The following is a 21,054-nucleotide window of genomic DNA, read 5'->3' on the forward strand; positions in this document are numbered from 1 at the left end:
GGAGGAATACTTCCACACAGATTTGAAAGTGTGGCTGAAATTAATGTTGAATATTCGGACGGAATGACGCGGAATCTGACGGCGAGCTCCGCCAGCGGCCGCGAGCCGAGGTTCCATTCGCCCCGAACGCCGGAGCTCGGCTCAAGGCCTCCTCCACCACCGAATATTGAACATTAATTACAGCCACAGGATGAAATCTGTATGACAGTATTCCTCCGTCTTCCCCGATCAACCGATATTGCTATTTTGTCATCGGATGAGGATAAATCTGAGCAATGAGCCATGGGCATAATGGTGTCCCATGTAATCGAGCGTTTGGAAGGGCGCGGCGCACGTCACATACGCCCGCCTACATCATGTGACTCGCAAAAATGGCAGCGCCCCTGAAAAGTCGTAATTGTCGACAAAAATCTCAAAACACAATGAAATGAGAGAGGATTTAGCATCACATTGTCAAAATAGGGTACGTATATTACGTGAACTATCGGCTACATTGTTAATGCAAACCAGTGGATTTCCCCTTTAAAGTATGTTTTCCAAGAAATGTTCATGTGCAATTATGGGATGGAACGCTGCTCGTCCATCAGCGCATGTCGTGAGAGCGTCGTGACTATTCACAAAGGAAACAAGTGCAAAGCAATACACGGGGCCTCTGTTCCATACGGTGGCTGCGATTGTCGAAGTTTGGAAAAGTGAGCTCGCGCTGCAACGCTGATTGAGCGGCTCCGCCGAATTGTGTAATTAAGTGTGGCTTTCTGCCCTTGATGAATCGGAGCCCATTAACTTAAACTCGGCTTCACGCCACATGAGCTCGCTCGACCGACTTTTCTTTCGCAGCGCGAGACAAAACAAACGTCGAATCGCAACGCAGCCCACAGACTCTTGAAGTAACCTTGACGAGAGATGTGCAGTCGGTCGGGCACAATGTAGAGAAAAAAAATATATATAAGTACCCAAGCACTTAATATATTACAACCCCAGAAAGGTATCCGGAAGAATTAGCGCGTTGCAGCCGAAAACTGCCTGGGAGGGATAAAAAAATCTCGGCAAACACGCGGGACCGGGACCGGGACTTTCCCCCGCATCACATGTAATTATACGTGCGGCACGTGGAATTGGATTGGGTCAATTATGTGCATCTGTGGATGTGGAAAGAGGATTCTGACAGAGGCGGGGGGGGATTGAATCTATCATTTTACGCCCCGACATTGCCCCTCACAGGCCTGTGTGTGTGCGTGTTTGTGCACATGCGTGGCCGGCGGAATCAACTAAACATGAGCTGCAGCAGTCGGATCTCTCCGAACCAATCAATGTCGAGCAAATTCGGCGGGCTTTCGGAATGCGGAAAAAGGCGACTTCTTCGTTACCGATAGTCGCTGCGGTCATTGGAACGTGGAGGGACGCAGAGTCCCAAAAAGGGTGTGCATGTGCGCGTGTCAGGACCTTTTCCAATCCCTGTGCTGGCGCCCAACCTTTGATCGCGCTTGGCTCACAATCCCCAGGTGGGTGTAAGAGGCTTAGGAGGACCCCCAATAGGGGATTAGCGGGAAGAATGTATGGAAATGAGTCCAATTTATCATTTAGGTCATGGTAATTTATGCAAATGAGTTTTTTTCTTTTATTAACGGGAGACCTGGGTCACAAACGCACGTATGTGTATGTGGGTCATGTCGTTCCAGAGTACAGAGTCCCTTTTTCCCTTTTTTGGGGGGGAATAAAATACACATTTTTTCCCCAGCTAAAGTGATTGATAGTGAAGTCTTTTTTTTTTGTAATACCCATGGTGTATTTAAAGCCAAAACATAGATTATTGCGAACAATAACTAGCATCTATTTCGCATTCCTGAAACCCTTTAAGCAACTGACTGAACACAAATAGTGCAGCAACACATGTCGACAGACAACTACACAGTTTATTCTTTTTTTTTTTTCCCCCCTGCAAAGAACGACTAATAGTACCGTACTGATGAGCTGAGGGGAGTTAAGCCGTTTTACACAGGCCCCAAGCGGCCCGGGCCTGCACACCGGAAAGCACGGCGCGACGGGAATTCAATTAACGTGCCGTGGCGATCGTGAAAACACCATTCAAAGAAAAGCAGGGGGGCAGAGGAGATAAACTATGACGTAGCAAGACAACACACTTACTACCGGTCGACTATAAAGGAAACTTTACTGCCAATAAAGAAGTGCTCTATGGGTGTGTGCAATACAATTACTGCATAGCGGCGGCCCAGTAAACCAGGCAGATAAAGTCAAAAGACGTAAATGCTCACGGAGCGGCGCAAACCAAAACAACGAGGGCCGTGAATATCGCCGTGACAAGCATCTGTGTCATTATCATAAATAACGCGCGCACAGTTGGAGACGTGTCCTCTCATTCATCAGCCGGCTCCTTAATCACACAATGCGCGCCTCGTTGCACAATTACAATCACCCGAAAATCATTTCCACAGCTCGCGAGAGGAACGCGCGCTGACGGACAATCCGCGGCCTCTTAGAATCGACAACGAGCTCATTGCGGCGTACGCTCGCGACAATACGGCAACGCGTCAACGAACGCGGAGGCCAGGACGAGGCCAAGGCAGGAGGGCGGGGGGGTCGGGGTGGGCTTCAATTATCCATGAGCGACATCAATAAGTAAGATTTGAGGGAGCCGGACCAGAGGCGCAGAGGCCGAGACGGGTTAAGAGAGAAGGCGCAAGACCAGAAAGGGCGAAGACAAACGGTTGCTTTCGTCAACGGCAAAACACGGGAGGACGCGCGAAAGGATGCAAGACGGTGCGACGTGCGCTCCGCCGCAACCGCATCCGACGGAGGCAGGCCTCAACCTTTGCTCCGGTTATTCATTAGTACGTTCCCAAAGTAGCCTGCGGTCACTCAGCTCCTCTTCCAATTGACCTCCTGCTCCTGTGCGCCCACTCGGCTCATTCGTCAAGGTCCTCCCTCCACCCCCCCCCTTTTTTTTTTTTTTTTTCGTTTTAATTTCCCCATGTAAATGGATGCATCGTATCTCTCTCCATCTTCCCGATGCCAAGCCACCGTTTACGGCTCCGACGAAGACGGAGTGCAGTCGTTTGAGACAAAGTAGCCGGCGCGGCAAGCGACGGGCGCGCACGCCATTCTCACGTCGGCCTTGAAAGGACGAGGCCGCCCGGCGCCGAACCCCACACCGAAGCTTCCATTTTTTAAAAATCCGTGCCAAAAAAAAAAAAAGTGCCGAATCCCGGCGTTCTTAATCTTCAATTCCCGATGTTCGCCTGTCGCGCGCGAGTCGAGAAATGGGAAAACGATATCTCCCGGCATCAAACGGCTCCGCGCTATTACTTGTGACTGTGACGGATGGACGGGCGCCGACTCGACGTGAAGGCCATCAATAAAGCCCGTCAATACAAAGCACTCCGAGCCGATCCAAAGTTGACATTCAATGGCTTTGAACTCGCGCTCCCCGCGCGCGGGTGGGCGGCACGGCGATGATCGCCGGCCCCGACGCGGTGCGGGTAAATGGCCTGCATACGGATGAGGGCGGTGCGGGATTCCGGTTGATTCGCATTGACCGCAGAGTCCCTCGCGGACACGTCTCGGTGACGGGATTAAATGTCTTCATGCAGATCTTCCTCACTCCTCCCTGACGTGCTGTCAACTTGATCGAGACGTTAATTTGCCAGGAGAAAGAACAAGCGATATGTCGTGGACTCCCTGATTCGCCCAACCCCCCCCCCCCCCCCACCCACACGAACTCGCCGGGGCGGGATCGATCCGAGGAGGATGACCGGCCCAACGACGGCGCCAAATGTGAGAAGCGCGACGGCGGCGAAAAGGGCTTCTCTCCGGAAGGCTGAAGTAGAAGGGGGAGCGGCGCACATCCGCCGAGGCCGCCGCCAAAACTGGCAGATGTCATCTCCAGCAAACGCGGCGAGGCTTTGGTGATCAAACGCCGACTGGAGGGGCTTTCAAGGAGGACTTTTGGGGATCATCGAGCCCACCTGCAGTCCAGGGAGGGGGGGGGGACTTTTTTTTTGTTGTTTTTTTTTTTTTTTTAAATTTCTGCCAATTTGGAGAGGAGGAAGGGATCGGCGAGGAAGTGGGATCCAGGAATAGAGCGCAAAAAAAAAGCGAGGCTTGTTCTTTTGAGCATGGAAAAAGATGTGAAGTTCCGTCGGACCACGCCGAGAGTTTGACGGTGCGGCATTGGGGACGAGTGGGCTGCGAGCGCAAATTCCATGATAGCAATTCCTCCTCTAAAAAGGACCGCATCAATGTCAAATTTATTCCGACGCCTGATTCGCATTTGGAAGATGGTGAAGTACATTTATCGTCACATTCGGGAGCGCAGGAGGCAAATGAAGGCGAGACAGCGGGCTGAGAAAGCCAATCAACCAATTAAGACGGCACAATCCGCTTTAAACGGCTTTCCTGCACCCAACGATACTCACTCCGTGATTTCCTCCGTCACCGTGTGCTCCACCTGAAGCCGCGAGTTGACTTCGATGAAGTAGTGCTTGCCGTGTTTGTCCACCAAGAACTCCACCGTCCCTGCGTTCTCGTAGCCCACCTGCAGGGGGGGAAACAAACGCGACGTTATTTGCTGCAACTCAATGGAGGATGTGGTGCTCCCTTTGATGTGCGGCCACCTGGGGGCAGCGTGAAGCGGATAGAAACACACGAAGAAGAACGTTTGTTTGGTTTCCCAATTCAAATTCTCCAGCCGGTCATCCCCGCAGTATAAAGTATCGTGTTGATCTCAGCAGCGCGTGCAAAATGTGAATCTATAAATAAAAACAGCGGCAATAGCTTCGCACTGTTAGAAATGGAAAAGAAAAAAAAAAAAATTTGCAAATGCTGCAAATATTACGTCCATGCACATAAATTTACCTGAGGAAGCAGCATATGAAATGCGGCAGATTTATAAACTGCTACTGGGATGGAATCTTAGAAGTTTGGTGAAGTACTTTTTTTTTTTTTTTTTTTTCATAATGCGGCACATTAACAAACAAACAAACCGCAATGGAAAGAAGCCCCGCCCCCTCCACCAGCTTCCACGCGGAGCCGAGCGTTCGGATGAGAAAAGAATTTATCGGCCTCTCGCTCTCCGCGAGCACTTCAACCTCGAAAACCATTTGCGACGTTTGAAGAGGACATGTCAAAAAAAAAAAAAATCTAATTCAAGGGGCGCTCTCCACATTTATTTTATTTTTTTTTTTTTTTACAAGCCCAAAACAGCACATCACATGGATTTATCCTGCCGTTGTGGTGAAATGTTGAGTGGACTCATTTAGCGTGGAGAGGCAGGGAAGAACAAGTGGCAGAAAAGCACTCTTTTCCTCCCCCTCCCCCTCCCAAAACACGCACGTTTGACCGCACCACTAAAGAACAACGAATATCCCCCAGAGACACACAAAAAAATGCATTCAAACCCAAAATAATAATAATATCATATATAATATTCATGGAATTTAGTTCAGTTATTCCCAATGTCTCCTTGGCATCCAGTACATTTACGTGGATGTTAATATTTTTCCCCCCTCCCTCCTTCCTTTCTTTTTTAACCAATCAGATTTCAGCCTCTTTGTGTTGCTATGTCAGTCCAATCCGCCCGGGGGGGCCTTGACAAACAATATTAGCGACGCCGCTGTTTATGTACGCAATCAGATTCAAATTCATCATTGTTCACGTTGTCATCTTTCCACCACCCCCCACCCCCCCCCCCCCCCGCCGTAGGAACAGAAGCGGTGTGGCACCCCAACGCGTGCCTGCCGTCTCAGCTTCTTCCCGTCCCTGCCGCGACCGAATAGTTTTGCCGACGTCGTTTGTTTCCGAATTCATACAAAAACGCGCTCGTTTACCGCCGACTCCCGGCATTATTTTTCCGTCTGCGCCGTCGCCATTTTCTGCCGCCGCAGCACAATGTCTCACTCCCAGCGCTGGCCTGAATCTTGTGAGCGCAGCAGTATCGCCATCACGCCCCCCACTCCACACACACGCCTCACATCGGGCAGAGATTTGCAATTAGGCTAACACGCGTGGCCACGTGCTTCCGAGCAAGTTCCCCTCAGCAGCCCCCCCCCCGCAAGGACGTATGGGCGAGGAATCTCAACAGAAGGGAGGCGGCGCCGAGCATAACAATCTCGCCGGTCTTTGAACACCAAGGACAGAGAAAGATGCAAGTGCAAACCCAGATCCTACGGCCTAGTTTAGTAGACGGGACAGCGAACACCACGTGAAACTTTCGTGGGTTTTTTTTTTTTTTTTTAACTGAGACGCAAAATATGAACAGAAAACTTCAGCGTTAAAAGTTGCGCGGTCACAAAAAGGCCACAAACGTCAACGCAGTCCATGAATGTATCCTTCATCATTAATTCTTTTTTTTTGTGTGTGTGATGAAAGCAAAATATGAGATCATTTCAAAGTAGTTTTGAGGGGGGCGGGGGGTGTTCGTCTTACAGCGCGCATTTACTCAAAAGGCAAACGTCGAGAAAGTAACCCAAAAACGTTCCTCTGATGTCTGACTTGAGTTTTCACCGGAACGGGCTGGTTCGTCGCCGTTTGCCCCGACACGTCCCCGATTTTACGCTTTGTGTCTGCACATTTCCGAGTTGGATCGTTCGGGGCGCGGCGCAATCCTCTTCGGGGCCCGTTTCCTCCCTCAGGTTTTTATTTTCGGCGCGCTTGTTTTGCGAGGTGACGATGAATATTTAAAATTGCCTTCGACGAGCCTTGCGCATCGCGTCGTTCAACCCAAAGAATGCGATTCCAGTAACGGGCTCCGTGTAGGAAACTGGACTAACTTGTCCTGATTCTTCCCCCCCCAAAAAAATGAAAAGTTTATGACAGAAGTTTTGCTGCGACTTGCAAAATGTGTCTGTCATTTTCCTTCAAGATTCGAGGATTCTCCTTAATCTTATCCAATTCCCGTTCAAATCCCGGGGAGCACAATTTTCAACTGGTTCACAGCTGACATACAAGCGTCGGAAGCGCACGCGTGCCCTCACCGATACGTCGTCTCCATTTCGCACTTTCCGAGCCGCGCTCCCGTGACGGCGGGTCCAAAAATAATCCCAGTAAATAGTCGGCTCCCTGCGTGAAATCTAATTAAAAAAGTGCCGCAAATGTGACCGCGAGTTGGCGGGGGTCGCACGGGGGTGAGGCGAGAAGGTGAGCGACGCTTGGGGTGCCTTGGAGGAGGATTTTAATAGAATAAAAATTGCTTTAAAAAAACTACATTATTGTATTTATTAAAAAAAAAAAAAAAATCAGCTCTGAAGAATCAAACATTGACGTGGTTCATAATACCATGGGGATTGTGCTGCTCCTTCTCATGCGTGCACCTCGGCCACCAGGAGGCAGCGTAATACTTCCACTTTATTCCACGTCAAGTTGAACGAGAAGCAGACCATAATAGTTGCCGTTTTTCACCTTGAGATATACAGTGAAGAAAATAAGTATTTGAACACCCTGCTGTGTTGCAAGTTCTCTCACTTAGAAATCACGAATCTGAAATTTTCATCGTAGGTGCACAACCACTGTGACAGAGAGATCATCATCAAGAAAAATCTAAATTAAAATCTAATTCATCTAAAAATCTAATTAAACTCCATCTAAAACGTTTTGGGTTGTGTTGAGATGAATAAACGTGCAAGCGCTTTGTTTTACATTCAGTTTTAAAAGGGAAACGCGGGAATTAATCACTCGACGCGAGCGTGGCCTCTTTTACGAGTTGTTCATTAGCGGTCAAGCGGCCGCTTATCGGAAGGTTCGCCGCCGCCGCAGCCAGCGTAAATCCGGTCACGCGTAAGTGGAGCCGCCGCCGTACTCATCATTCGGCAAATGGAGAACGGAGAAGAAGGATCTTTTACAAGAGGGCCGCGATGGAGCCGTAAAGTGGATCCGACGATGAGAAAGGGGGGGGCGCTGTCTTCAGTCGTCGCATTCGCTGAAATCTCATCCATATTTATGTGAAATATATAGGCCAAGTGCAACTTGTGGGCTCGTAAAAGCGGATGTTAACTATCAATTAATTGGGGGGCGGAGGGGGGATACGCCCAAGCGGAACTCGAACGTTCAGCGTACTGCGAGAGGGAAGAAGAGGAGAGCCGACCCCATTAGTTTAATGACACTGTAAAAATTCAAAGGTTACCGTATAAAAAAAAGTGCGTGGTTTTCGTGGGGGGGGGGGGGGGGGCTTACCGGGCGCAAGCGGCATTGTAAAGTTCCGTGCACCACCTTTTCGGCGTTGTGGGAGGAAATGCTAATCCACAAATTTAGTATCAGACTTGATAAAAATCGCATTGGGAAACCGGAAGCCAGTCAAAAGGCTCGACACGCAAATCTAGCGGCCGCGATTTGAGGTCCTGGCAAATCAGGACGGTTTTTTTTTTTTGGTGTTAAAAAAAAAAAAAAAAACCCCGAAGCTCCCTCGCCGGCCCAAATCCGCGCTCTGCGCCGTCAGCACTTCGCGTAATGAACGCCGGCTCGTTTAGGAAATGATGCGAGTCCACTATTAAAAAAAAATCTATTCGCAACGCTGATATTAGACACACACACACACCTTTGTAACGCAGTTATGTGTGGCGACGACGTGGTGAGAAGGGGAAGAAAAAAAAAAGTCAAGACGATGGATGTCGGTGCGGTCTAATTATGTACATGTGATGTATGTATTATACATACAAAGCGGTCGGTGTCAACACAACGGCGCTCTCCGCGTTTCATTTCCCGCACGCGGGCGGCCGCTCGTTTGCATGCGTTTTGCATTCAACGGCTGATTAGCAGCCCGGCGCCGTTTCGCCCTTTCCGACGCGCTCTTTGTTCCGCCGCGTTTTATTCCGGTCTTCGGCGGGCCTCGCATCCCGGCTCGCTTTGGAGTTGACCTCGAAACGAGGTGCACAACCGCGTCAAAAGCATTACTAATAAATGCATTCTTGTGCGTCTGCCGTGGTGTAATAAAAGTAACCGACAAGAATCCACACCACGCAACGTTGCGCTAATTGGACAGATCGTTTTGGTATTTTTGCCCGGGCGCACGTGGCGCTTGTGATCTCTTGAAGGAAAAGTTCAAAACTTTTTTTTTTTTTTTTTTTGGGGGGGGGGGGGTTTAAAAGAATAAAAAAAGAAAATTTAAAGCTTGATATGTGCCGAGACGACAGACGGCATCTAAGCGCCGTCAGATCTCCACACCGACCGGCACTTGAAAGCGGCCACAGACGCTTCCTGCCAAATTCGCTTCCAACACGTGCTGGAAAACACCCAAAATTTCAGAAAATTTCAAAAGAAATAAAAAAAAAATAAATAATAAGTGTCACTTTTACAGTTAACTTTGACTTGGGGTGAGACATAAAACGGATTCAAGTAAGCACGCTTTGCCACATATTTGGAAAAACCGGCGGGAATAGGCGCAGGAACAGTTTCAATGCGTTTAAAAGAGCGCCGAGTTAAGGTGAACTTGGAACGAGACGAACGGCCGCAAAGTGAGGCCACCCCAACGGCGCTCCTTCCCCGACGACCGAAAGCGTCTCCAGTCGCTCCGTGTAAATATTTGCGCGTAATCAAGCTTTTTGTCGGCGCCAATCTGCGATGTCTGGAGCTACGCGAGCGTGAAATTACTTCACGCTGTTCTTTCGGCAGAAAGGATTTGCATGCAAAAAAGGTGCGCGGGATAACTTACAGACAACAGAGAGCGGCGTGTACAAATTGCGAGAGATTATCGATGAGAAATGAACCATCGGAATCGTTCCCAAGAGAGATACTAGTCAAAGTAGAAGTGCTGATTTAACTCCTGTAGGAAGGATATCAGGAACCTAAAAAAATATCTATATAATGGAGATGGTCTTGCGCAACCCTTAATTTTTTTTTTAATGAACACACGTACCTGAGGAAAAACAACCAATTAGCGGCAAAGTGCTTTTTTTTTTCTTTTTTATTTGGCATGCACAAGGGCGAGAATATTTGAAATTTCAAGAAGGCCACCGCGAGACGACTGCGGGACACACGCCGCACAAGTGCGGGGCGATGACATCCATAAGGGCACGTCATCACTTCCCCCAATGAGATGCCGATTCCGACGAAAAGGCGACCACGGCGACGCATAACCGCCACGCGCACAAACGAACAATTTTATTCATTCAGAGGCTTTGGGAGAATACGCTGGAGCACAATTTTCTGCTTTAAAAGCATCTCCTTGTTTTCTGTTTGGCAACACGCAACCGTACACAAACCCACGCGCAAAAATTCGGTGGGCAAAGTGGAGCGTTGCTACGGAGCGGCTTTCGGCACAAGCGTGGCGAGCCGACGTCGTGGGGACCGGCACAAAAAGTGCATACGCACAGTGAGGCCGCTTCACACTTCTGTGGTACCCTTAGCTACAAGTTCTCGGTTTGTAACCAAAATGTATCCACTTAGCAAATCAAGTTTCCCAATTGAAATGAATGGAAATGCCGTTAATCCGTTGCAGACCCTCAAAATTCTTAAACTCGCCCCTAACTCAAAACCCGTACTGATAATCTCAATAACAAGCAAGTGCAATTTTGTTAACGAGGGAAACAAACGGAAAATACGAAGAAGGTCCGCCGGACGCACGCGGTGCATTTGCTGCCTGGCCCGTCCGCGCCGCCGCAGAGTCCGTTTGGAGTTGGGCTCGCCTCTTACGCAAGACATTCTCTGTCAGTATCATCCTGCTCCTCCGAGGCCAAGTCCCACATCCTTTTCTTCCTCCTCGCTAGTATCTGCATGAAATCTGATGCTGCTGTCACAGCTACTTTAGCACAAAGTCAGGCGTCCACTTTTATTTCCGCCGAGCTGAAGTCCACTCACATGCGGGCTTGTTATTCATAACGCCAATCGTGTTGGGATTCAAACACAAACGCCATCGTGCCCTTGTAAAATTAGGGGACAAAAAGACCGGGGTTGCGCCTCCCGCTGGATTTAAAATGATTTAAAAAGTCACGAAAGCGCACGTTAGAAATGTATTTGAAAATGTTGCAAACACAAAATGTCGAGAAAATGCTGTATGTATGGTAACGTCTGTGCGCGCGCATATCCCTTTAAGAGGCGGGGCCTGTTGGGATGTTGTGTGACTCCCCACATTCAAAAGGCATTAAAATATATTGTTTTTTTAAACAAATTATTGCTTAAAAAGAAAAAAAAAAAAAGATGGATGGTGAATGGCGATGTAGCGTAAGGACGTTTACCAGCTTGGCGAGGTTGACCGCGTCCGAATGAAGTCGGTTTCTCAGCTGAGGGTCCAGTTGGAAACCCGGCGCGATTTCCACCACCTGCGAAAAACAAGCACGCCGTCAGCGATTGGTCACCGTTTGGTCACGAGCTTGACCCATCCCAGAGTAGATCCAGAACTTTTTGTTTTGTTTTGAAAAGCTCCCCTCAAAAGTATTGGGAAAAACGCAAGAAATCGGCCCGAGGCAGCGAGCCCAGCGAACCGATCCAAGGAAATTCTACTCGTATAAATAAATAAAATCAAACAGTCGGAAGTCAATTAGCCTTCTTATCTCATCTTTTTCCTCCCCCTCCCCGCCGAGTATAAATTTCACTTCTAAGACAGAGCGACTAAAAATATCCTATCAGCGCTCCGGCATTCCAAATCTATTCCAACAGGCGAGTCTTCATGTGGGAGAGCGAGCGGGAGGAAAAAGATCTTAAGATTTAGGGCAAAGGCAGATCAAGTCACATCAACTCAAGCGGCGGCGGCAGCAGCAGCAGGAGTACACGAGCAGCCGCAAAAAAAAAAAAAAAAATTATATATATATATATATATATATATATCTCATCGGTGTCCACGGCGATTCAACGCGAAACGGGACGCATACTGCAGTCGCTCACGTTTGAAAAAAAATGTGCGGGTGTGCTCGGTCATGCTCGCGGATAAAAGTTGCGGGTGTGATTAAGGGATGGAATCTCAAGATCTTAAAATAAATGACTCGATTAATGTAACATAACTGTGAATTCAGAATAAAATAAACTAAAACTAGAAAAACATTTCAAACTCAGAAATGATCATTTCCAATTTCAACTGATATTAGCGGAACACGATAAAAAAAAGGTATTGAACATTTTTCATCACTAAAAAAAAATTCTTGATCTGACAAACTTTATCCGAAGAAAAGGAATAAGGAATAAACACGGACGCTTTGCACCCGGCAAGGTTTTGAAAATGCTGACCGTTCAGTCCAACGCAAATCGGCGTTAGTGGCAACAAGCTAGCGATACATTGCGACAAACATTCCTGGCCCAGTTTAACCGCTTTTTCTTGTCTTATTCACATACTCCGACAGTCACTGCATCTTAAAAAAAAAAAAAAAACGGCATTTCTGATTAATATCGAAAGTAAACACGAGCGGCACGTCCAGCTCGTCTTTGCTCGACGTTGCCCAGACTGTGCTGCTAACTAAAGCGGCGGTGGTGGACGCTGTTGTTATAAAACACATTGATGGGCTACGTAAGTACTGTAACATTTGTAATTGTGGGTGTACGTGTGTGTGTGTGGGGGGGGGGGTAATGTAAGGTAAATTCTGGAAAAAAAAAAAATGTGTGGCGGTTGTTAGCGAAATAGAGAAAGTTCAGTGTGCTGCCTAAAAGAAACCAGTGGCTTCCTCTTTTCATTTTTATACAGTACGTATGTGAATTGTGCTATTGGATGGAACAACCAGTCACCCCTCACACGATCTCCCTCGCGTCGAGCACGCCCGGTGTAACTGAATTTCCTTTGACATGATTCATGACGGCGACTTTCGACGTAAATGCGCTCGCAGTGCGTGAAGCAGCTCTGAACACGCGCTTTCGGCCCAACGTCAGCGCTGACTTCCATTTCCTGTTTCCGAGCAATACTGATTGTTTAGGAGCAGGCTTGTTTAGTTAACAACGTTTATGAAATAAACACGTAAATTGATGTCAGGACTGCACAAAATAAGTGCCATCATTCCATTTTTTTCCCCACTCGCAACAAATTGCACGAGCGGGATTTTTTCCACGCCCGGCTGTGCAGATTTGCGAGCGCGCTCGTCAAATGTGAGTGACTGCATACCGTATGCCGACATGGCAAGACAGGAGACGTGCGTTCATGCTAGCAATGAGCTGAATTAGCTGGCAGCTAATCATTTGGCGCCGGTCAGAATTAACCCCGAGATAAGTCCGACATTTGCCGGAGGGAATTCTACAAGCGCTGCGGACGCCGGTAAGAGCATTAAGACATTTCCATTGCCGCGGCAACTACGACACACACACATCGTAATCTTCAAAATCATAATCTACTCAAGTATTATTAATATGTCGCCTAATGAGACGCTGAGCGCAAGACAAAAGCCTATTATCGTGTTTTATCATAACGGGCGCGCTGGAAGGTGAGACCTTTCGCACGAGCGGCTGGACGGCGTCGGAAAGTCACCTTTTGGTGGCGCCGCTGAATGGAGCAGTCTCTCTCGTACAGGTGGATGACATTGCCGTACTTGTCCCCTGCGCACACGCACAAACGTGGCTTTAAGAGGCGGAGCTTGACGCGAGAGCCCGCCACAAATCGGAGGAGGCCCGTCGCCCGCTGGACTTACCGAGGATCTGCACTTCAATGTGTCTCGGTTTTTCGATAAACTTCTCCACAAACAGCGCGCCGTTGCCGAAAGCCGTCAGCGCTTCCGAGTAGGCCCGCTGGTAATTTTCCTCAAGTTCCTGGAAGGGGGGAGAGGGGTGGGGGGGGGGGGCGACGAAGGAAATCCATCGTGATCAGCCAGGAGGCAAAAAGTCACCCGCATCATTTTACACGCATTTTACCCTCGTTCTTTGCAGTGCAACTCGGCAGCTGGTTGTTTCATTTTTTTTTATGATTTTTTTTATTAAAAACCTCCCCCCAATTTCATGCAGTTTGTCACGTCTCTTATTCTTTTCTCCCTTCGGGGAGACAACGCCACGCAGAGTCAGGAGGGCAAGTCAAGGGCATGACTCAATTTGTGTTGTCAGTCGGGACGTCGCGTTGCCCCCGACTTTAGGGTCTGGGGACGCGGGGGGGGGGGGGGTGACTCAACGCGGCCTCACGCCTCCAGGGAGGTTACTAGAGCCGACCCCGGGCTGTCATCGCGACAGGGAGGCAAAACTAGCGGGCAGTCAAGGCTGCGGCGTGCGTCATCAGTCAAAACAGCAAAAACTTTTGCCCGCTAAAAGAAGAGAACAATTTACAGGCTGCGGAATCGCTCATTAGCATTCCGGCGTAGCCAAGTTTTAGCGCCGTTGCCCGCACAAACTCACAATTTTTGGGTTTTTTTTTTTTTTTTTGTCCGGCCTTCGCGCGCCAAACAGCTCCGCGACTCCGGAAGACTCGGCGGCCGCAAATGTCAACAACTGCTTTGGGCGAAACTCCGAAGAAGCTTTGAAGGCGTCAAAACGGAAGCCGAAATTGCGGAGTGACCTTTTGGCGTCTAAGAAACGGCGGGGGTTCAGTGAATGCAACATCCGTCGAGCGCAGATGTTTGTTTTTTGGGAATGTACAACTGACATATATATATACAAATACTGAATGAAAACATAACTTAAGTGCATCAAGACAATGTAAATATATTGATTGGTTTTTGAGGCGGCTTTAATTTAACCTGGCGGTGGTATAATCCAAACAGATGTGCAGTTCAGATCAATTTATCCCAGCTCATCAGTACAACACTAATACCCTTTTTTCACAGGAGGATAAAGGATATATGACCGAGTCTTGCAAACCGTCTACAAGTGTTGCGCCACCATTAATGTTCAAATGAACAGACACTGACGCCGTTCCGTTAGCCCGTCTGTGGTGTTTTTCTGCAAAACCGCGTACGACGACAGCACGGAGGCGGCGACGCGCCTGTGGGAAGTCATCTGAACATTAGAATTACACATTTCAGATACAGCCGCGTGCCACGAGGACATTAAAGTAATCCTCGGATGGGGAACAAAGGGGGAAAACAATGCGTCACTCCGCATTGACTTCGTTATGCAAAAATGCGCCTTGTGCCGTCAACAAGGGTTGGGGGGAGGGAAAAAAAAACTCAATTAGTTGTGATAAGATGCAGAGAAGAAGAAAAACAAAAGGCTGCGACGTAAGGAGACAATAGCAAAGGCAACGCTGCCTTCGACTACGGAGATTCCCATTTCGGGTGGTTTTTGCTGTAAATACGACTTCCACGGGAAATATCGGCCATATGTCGACAAGTGTGACGGTGACACCCGGAATATTGATGGCAATAATTTAGCCGCCGCGCACGCTCGCGGAACCTCCGGAGGAAATTCCAGACGACAGGCCGCGTAGCAGAAGGCCGGCGGCAGCTGCGGATACAAAAAGCAGCCCATAATATTCCAGCCCAAACCGAAACGCCATGAATATAAATATGGGGGGGGGGGCTCACCTCATATTCCCGCACCACCCTCATGCCCCGGCCGCCGCCGCCGTAGGCCGCTTTGAAGATGATGGGGAAGCCGTACGTCTGGGCGAAGGCGTGCGCCTCCTGCAGGCTGCCGATAGGCGAGTCGGTTCCGGGCACCACGGGTACACCTGAACATAAAAACGCGTTACACCGAACCAAGCCGACCCATTCGGGACCCGCGCCCGGAGACGTCGTTTTTCCGGTACCGGCGCTGATGGCGAGGGCGCGGGCCTCCACTTTGTCCCCCATCTTGCGGACCGTTTCCGGGGTGGGTCCGACGAACATCACGTCGGCGTCGGCGCACGCCTGAGCGAAGTCGGAGCGCTCGGACAGGAAGCCGTAGCCCGGATGGATGGCGTCAACGTTGTTGTCCTGAAGGGGGAAAAAAAATTAATTATCAGCTTAATTCATTTAAATTTATGTATTTTTTTTTATAATATCCTCCATAAATTACTGACAGTATACCTTGGCGACTTTGATGATGTCGGGAATGTCCAAGTAGGCGGCGACGGGCGCCAGACCTTTCCCAATGAGGTATGCCTCGTCCGCTTTTTGCCTGAAAGGACAAAAAATAAATAAAATATGTATTCGATGAGACCCACTGCAAGACTCATTTCGCGAGATTTCATAATTCTGCTTTATCGCTGTAACTGTCGGTCGGACAAATTTCTTCGTGTGTGTAAAAATCGGTTTTAAAAAGGCGGCCCGAGTGAGGAGAAGCGCTACAGAAATTGGATGGATGGATATAAGAATATGAAATCAGATGCAAGGCAACGACGCATTTTAAAAAGGTCAACGGCTGCGGGTTTAAATACGAGACGTGTAATAAAACATTAACGATTTTTGTTACTGCAACTTGTACCATACTAAGTTTTTTGTTGTCCCAGTCACATGACCCTGGCCCGCTTTGAGGGCGCAACGTAGAATTGTGGGTAACAAGTGCAGTTACAGCTCCGTGTGCTATTCAACGCTAAGTGGCTTAGCATTAGCATCTCTGACATCATCGGGGCTTAAGTTTTGCCGATTTTGCGACTTCATCGGCGGAGGACGTCGGCAAAAAACCGCGGCCCACCTGTGCATCTGTCCGGTGTCCTGCTCGGAGTAGACGGCCACAGTTCGGATCCCCAGCTCGGTGCAGGCTCGGAACACGCGGATGGCGATCTCACCTGAAGGACCAAATGAGGTTTACTTGAACGTCTTTCTTAAAAAAAAAAAAAATCACGTTAGCAACTCTGACGCTTGCAAATTTTGACTCGCAAAAAATAAATAAAACACCAGCTCACTGCACTGCAGGGTGATGAATGGGATCTAACGTGGTGGAGATACAGTATCACGTCACGCCAACGTGAAGGACAGACACTGACGGAAAGCTCCGGTGCGTGTGTGTGCGCGCGCGTCGCACAAACCAAAAACCCATCGGAATCGCAATGATGGATTAAAGCAGTTTTATCGAGCGTTGAAGGGAGGAAAGCTGGCATGAATCTTTGTCGTCTGCAGGGTGTGTCCATGCCCCCCCCCGGAATGAAACAGATCCGACGACTCCGAATCGGCTCGTTTGTCTTTGGTTTTACGTTGCGTTATTTTTCAACCCGGGAATTAAATCGCAAAAGAGGCCCCCTTTTTAATTGAATCGTACAAATGATAGCGAGCAATATGCAAATCTCCTTCAGGGTAGAAGTGCAAAATGTCCACGTGCATTCAACGGAACTGGACTGGTGGATCGAGGTGACTCTCTCGTCAGAAAATTAATATTTTCGTTTTTACCTCTATTAGCCACCATCACTTTCTTGATTGGTCGGTAGCGGCTCTCCGGGGCCGTGTGCGCGCGGCGGTTCCGGAGACACGCCCGCCTCACAGCCAGCAGTCTGAGGCCGCCACGCACCGTGGCGTAGCTCAACATCCTGCGTGGAAAAAAAAACAAAAAACAAAAAAAAAACATACATATATTATGATTGTTTTTCAAAAAGACATCCCAGAGCACTGCAAACAATTTCAATTGATCAAGAATTCCCAACAGACTAGCAGGAAGTGTGAGAACCAATCAGCAGCTGCGAACAAACGTGTGACAGCCAATCACATGCCGCCCGGCCTCCCACACCCTAATCGGTTGCAGGTGCCAAAACGCGAGCAAGCTGTCGTATTTCGGCATTTGGGGTGCAGATTTGGCCGACGATTACATCCATGTTACGCCATTAAAAGTACGACGAAACCACAGTTGCGCTCCTTTAAAACCACATCCGCACATATCGATTTTGTAAATAATCATAATAAATCGCCATACCGTGAATGTTATGCAGGTATATTGCCTCATTAATCACGAAAACCAATGCTCGATAACAATAAAAACACAGAGCACGGCAAAGGAAAATGAATAAATGGAAATGTAAAAAAAAAAAAAAAAACCGCACCCAATCACAGAGCATCTTCCTTTTGTTGATTTGAGATGCTAAAAAACGTTGAGCAAAACGGAAACTGCTTTTTTTTTCCAAGCATCTTGGAGTGTCACTGCCCCCGCGTGGCCAAATGGCAGCATTGCATTCAGATGAGGGGAAAGAATTAAGACTAAAAATGAAATTAAAAAAAATCTAAATCACCTTTTTTTAATATAGTTCAATGTAGTGAATGCCAAAATCGCGCCTAATATTACAGTGCCTTACAATAATATGAAATATACTTTTTAGGAATAAAACCTCTGCATTGTATTTGAAGAACATTTATTGGGTATTACAGTAGTAAACAGTAGGTTTTTTTGTTTGTTTGTTTGTTATTTTAGGTGGTTCTTGGTGTTAAAAAAATAAATCACATTTTGATGTTGGGGAATTTGAGATTAATTTATTAAGAGGCGTGTCTCAAGATTTTTGGTCAATTTAAAAACGCTTGTCAAATCGCCGGAACGCTTTGTAAATAAAACAATATTTGGCCAGGACAATTCACGGTGCCAAATCAGTCGTACAATACACACGACTACTTCCAAAACACACAGCGCTGCCTTTTCTCGCGAGCTTCTATTTATTCATGTACACACGCCACGCACACTAACCCTAAATATGTATATTGGGGATTTTTTTTTATATATTCTCATTCCATTCTTGTTAGTTGCTACTGTGTGGAATTTCCCCATTATGGGAATATGACAGACATATTCTGTTTTATCCTATCGAGAAAGACCCAAACAACTTTGGGGGATAAAAAAAAGACGAGTGTGGGGCGCACGTGGATCGGTGGTGCCCTCGTGAGGTTCAATGCGATAGTGCAAGTTGCAAAAAAAAAATTTGAAGTGTTTCAGGCTTTTTATTGTTGTTGTTGTTGCTTACGCAACATGGCCGCCAAGCCCTCTTAAAGAACCCGCACGTTTTTAAATTGATGACTCCCTTTGAATTTTTTTTAAACAATACATGAATGTAAAATAAAAATATTAAACACCACCACCACAGTGATGTTTTTTTTTTAATTTAACAAAATAAAGCAACGCTAGCTAATTATATATCCTTTCATTATATTGTTGATATTCTTCAACTTACTCAAACGATGCAAGTTGTACTAACATTTTTTTAATTCATCCTCAGTGGAGTGCTCTTATTTTCCTGTGTATTTTGTAAACAAAGATGTGTGAAAATTGAAATGAATTTCATAGATTTTGCAGAAAAAGTACTACATCGGGATACATAGTATGCCTTCTACTTTTACCAGAATCCCCCCCACACACACGAATATCTATACCCCACAACCCAATTTTAGAAACCAACCCAACCCAGATGACATCCAAAAAATCCAAAAGTGCAATGACTATTTATTAGTCCCGAAATAATAATAATAATAATAATAAACACTTCACACGTGAGTCGGATTGCGTGTGTCCACTTTCCGGAAGCAGACGTCGCCCGTGGTTGACATATTAACCTCTCGGGGATCAAAGTTCTGTTTTGACGCGCGGCCGACAAGGTCGCACGCAAAACGTGCGTTTTGGGTCGGAACGCAAAGTTCCCTCAAGGCCGCTTTTCTGCCTGCCGTCGTTTGAACCTGAAACGCACAACCAGCTCGCATCTCGGGACTTGGTTGAGTTTTGTTACACAACAAAGCGTAATCAAATCCACATGCTTCCCTTGAGACTTGGAGAAAAGAATGCTTGTTAAAAAAAAAAAAAAGAACGAAAAAAACAGGGGGGGTTGCTGGGGGGGGGGGGCTGAGAAGAGAGTACTGTAACACAGACAAACATTATGAAGAAGCAGATGCACAAGCGCGTTCAAAGGTTAAAGTGAGGCACGCACACAGTCGGCCGCGCACGACGTGCGGCCGGCGAACAAACAAGAACTCTGTGCACTCGTGCGGGTTTCAACACGTAAACAACGTTCGGTCCCAACTTGACTGGTAACCAACCGAGTCCGACAAAACAACTCGAACGGCAACCCTGACTAGCGTTTGGTAATCAGCGCAGAAAAGAAGAGAAGCATCACGCTTGGGTGAGGGGGGGGTGATTCGACTCATCCATTTGTTTTCGGCAACACTTTAATTCTTAGTTAGCTGTCGCCGCTGCAATCGCAACCAGTCACGTACATTAGCCAATCTATGGCATTTCACGTCACAAGTCTGCATCGAGCAAGCCAACTTTTCTGAATCGAAATGAAAAAATGGGTCAGGTTGAACATCCATCCACCCATCTTCAATATCCTCAGTAGGATCGACCACACCCCCACCCCCAGACAGATACTAGCACAAATATTCACTTTTTGAGTACTCACCATTACCATTACCACTGATACTTTTGATACATCAAATTTCAAATCAACACACAAAAAAGATGACCATTTTCTTTCATCCTGCTGCAATGTTAATTCTATAAAAAGTAAGTTTCTTTCGGCTTGTCCCTTTCGGGGTCGCCACAGCGTGTCATCTCGTGTCAAAACCGTAGCAGTATAGCGCCGACTACTGGCGAGGAGGACTTGATGTCTTTTTTTTTGTTTTTTTTAACGTAAAGTTATAACAGTGATTGGCAGATTTTTCCAAACACGGCGGGCGACAGCAACATCATTTGTTTCACGCTGAAATTAAATTTGCGCTCTCTGCAGCAGTTAAAATACTTCAGTTGTAACACGAGCTTTTATATACACCGTGTGTGTATATAAATATATAGAGAGAGATATATAGATCTCTATATATACACACACATAACAGGGACAATAACGATAGCTGCAGTGTTATTCTCACTTTAGCTGTCCAAAGGGACTTAAACCCTGCTAAAAAAAATGTTCTATAGAATATTTCTAAAGAATTTCTAAAGAACTGTAGAACTTTAAGACCAAAGTCCTATAGAATTTCTATTCTGTTCTGTAGAAATTCTATAGAAAATCACAGCCTTTAGGCGTCAAAAGGGACTTTAAATCCTGCTAAAAAGAAAAATTATAGAATATTTCTTAAGAATTTCTAAAGAACTATAGAACTTTAGGACTAAAGTTCTATAAAATTTCTATTCTATTGTTCTGTAGAAATTCTACAGAAAATCACAACCTTTAGACGTCAAAAGGGACTTTAAAGCCTGCTAAAAAAAATAATTTTAGAATATTTCTTAAGAATTTCTAAAGAACTATAGAACTTTAGGACTAAAGTTCTATAAAATTTCTATTCTATTGTGCTGTAGGAATTCTACAAAAATCACAACCTTTACACTTCAAAA

General features: G+C 47.0%; 1 protein-coding gene across 1 annotated transcript in view; it reads right to left on the reverse strand.

Annotated features, from left to right (window-relative positions):
- LOC133494610 (pyruvate carboxylase, mitochondrial-like) overlaps positions 1-21,054 on the reverse strand; it is a 97,625-nt gene that overhangs the window by 75,609 nt on the left and 962 nt on the right. The window contains exons 2-10 of the mRNA XM_061808596.1: positions 17,148-17,284; positions 16,456-16,549; positions 15,849-15,939; positions 15,590-15,755; positions 15,366-15,511; positions 13,548-13,665; positions 13,388-13,455; positions 11,181-11,264; positions 4,434-4,552 (exon numbers count right to left, since the gene is read on the reverse strand). Coding sequence (XP_061664580.1) covers positions 4,434-4,552; positions 11,181-11,264; positions 13,388-13,455; positions 13,548-13,665; positions 15,366-15,511; positions 15,590-15,755; positions 15,849-15,939; positions 16,456-16,549; positions 17,148-17,284 — 1,023 coding nt within the window. The remainder of the gene's footprint in view (positions 1-4,433; positions 4,553-11,180; positions 11,265-13,387; positions 13,456-13,547; positions 13,666-15,365; positions 15,512-15,589; positions 15,756-15,848; positions 15,940-16,455; positions 16,550-17,147; positions 17,285-21,054) is intronic.

Source organism: Syngnathoides biaculeatus, chromosome 21 (assembly GCF_019802595.1).
Source record: "Syngnathoides biaculeatus isolate LvHL_M chromosome 21, ASM1980259v1, whole genome shotgun sequence".
Classification (NCBI taxonomy): domain Eukaryota; kingdom Metazoa; phylum Chordata; class Actinopteri; order Syngnathiformes; family Syngnathidae; genus Syngnathoides; species Syngnathoides biaculeatus.